The sequence below is a fragment of the Lycium ferocissimum genome, chromosome 2 (assembly GCF_029784015.1).
Source record: "Lycium ferocissimum isolate CSIRO_LF1 chromosome 2, AGI_CSIRO_Lferr_CH_V1, whole genome shotgun sequence".
NCBI classification, from domain to species: Eukaryota; Viridiplantae; Streptophyta; class Magnoliopsida; order Solanales; family Solanaceae; genus Lycium; species Lycium ferocissimum.
Window position 1 is genome coordinate 65,909,038 of NC_081343.1, and position 1,488 is coordinate 65,910,525.

The 1,488-nt window shown below is 34.5% G+C and overlaps 1 protein-coding gene across 1 annotated transcript; it reads left to right on the forward strand.

Moving 5' to 3' along the window:
- The first annotated feature begins 637 nt into the window (after positions 1-637).
- On the forward strand, positions 638-1,015 carry LOC132047877 (precursor of CEP6). Its single transcript, XM_059438854.1, has one exon. It carries the CDS (start codon positions 638-640, stop codon positions 1,013-1,015), a length of 378 nt encoding a protein of 125 aa, XP_059294837.1.
- Positions 1,016-1,488: the final 473 nt, after the last annotated feature.

Consider the following 1,488-nt stretch of genomic DNA (forward strand, 5'->3'; position numbering starts at 1 on the left):
AACTCTTCATAGCAATTTTAATATGATTGCCTGGAAAACAGAGTAATAATCTACTATAGCCTGTTATATTACACATTAATTGAATAAAACTTCTTAAAATTATTGTGGATACATAAAACCTAAATTCCCCCCCCCCCCCCTTTTTTTTTTTTAAAAATAACTTTATATGTATTGCTGCAACTCAAGTGATGAAGAGGACAGAAAAAAATGAAAGAGAGGCATTGAAAGGACCACAAAAAACTGGGAAAGACAGAATAACAAAGTAATGCAAGACTTAACTAAAGATCAGTGACGACCCGTTTACAAAACAAGTAATTAAAAAGCATTCCAAACTTATTCAAGGACCACAAACCATCCAAATTGTTACTAAAAGAGGACAATTTTAAATTTTAAAAGAATTACTATGTGCAATATAATATTAATGACTCGGAAGGGTCTCGTTCCTATAAATAGCGAGCTAGCACAATAATGGAAAATATTCCTCACTCAAATCTCAAGCTAGATATCATCTCAATAGAATATCAATTGAGCCCCATTTTTTCTCTTTAGCAGTACCTCGTTCTCGTTTGCTTCTTTCACAAGCGAAAAAAAATAAGCATTCACAGACCTCTAGAGAATTTTCTCGTCTCTTCTAGTTATGGCCTGTATCAAACATAGTTGTGTATTTAGTTTCCTTCTTGTTGTATTTGCTTGCCATCAAGTTCTAATTGCTGAGGGAAGACAACTGAAAGAATTGAAGAAAACACTGTTGGCTGATAACATGAGGGGAAAAGAAATTCCTGAGAGGCAGCGCTTTAGTACTGGTGACACTTCAACATTTGCAACTGGAAAAGTTAACAACACACCAACAAAAACAGGAAATAGCCCAGGTATTGGACATTCATCTTCCGTGCCAAAAACAAATTATCAACCAAAACACACTACGGTTGAAGGAAGAGTAGACGATCTTAAAGGAGGACACAGTCCGGGTATTGGTCATGCTTCTCAGAATGAAAAAATTGGTCCAAATGTCTAGACATGTCAATATTTGGGATAAAGTTATTTCACCTACTTATTTGTAATTAGTTTTAGTATTATAATCTATATATCTAAGTATGGTACGTCCGTTCTCCGCAGCTTGAATATTAGAGCTTGAAAGTTGTATTTTGCAACGGAACATTGTACGTGTATATCCAGAAATCTAAATTTTAGTAATGTTATTATAAATTGAAGTTATTGCCTCTTAAGCAATCATTTAATTTGTGTTCCTAATGATCCGTCCCCCTTACGTTCGTTCATATATATATAACAATACTTGAAAAGAAAACAGGGCTAAACACCTCTCTGCATGTTTAAGACCTGTTGCCCATGCAAATGAACAGTAGGAGCTACGAAGAGTGGAAAGCACTAAGTTTAGAAGGTGCTTGCTAAGTTATATTACCTCAAAGAAATTAAAGGACCATAATGCGCCGACTTTAAAGTCTCATATTATGGTGACTTTTATTGAAA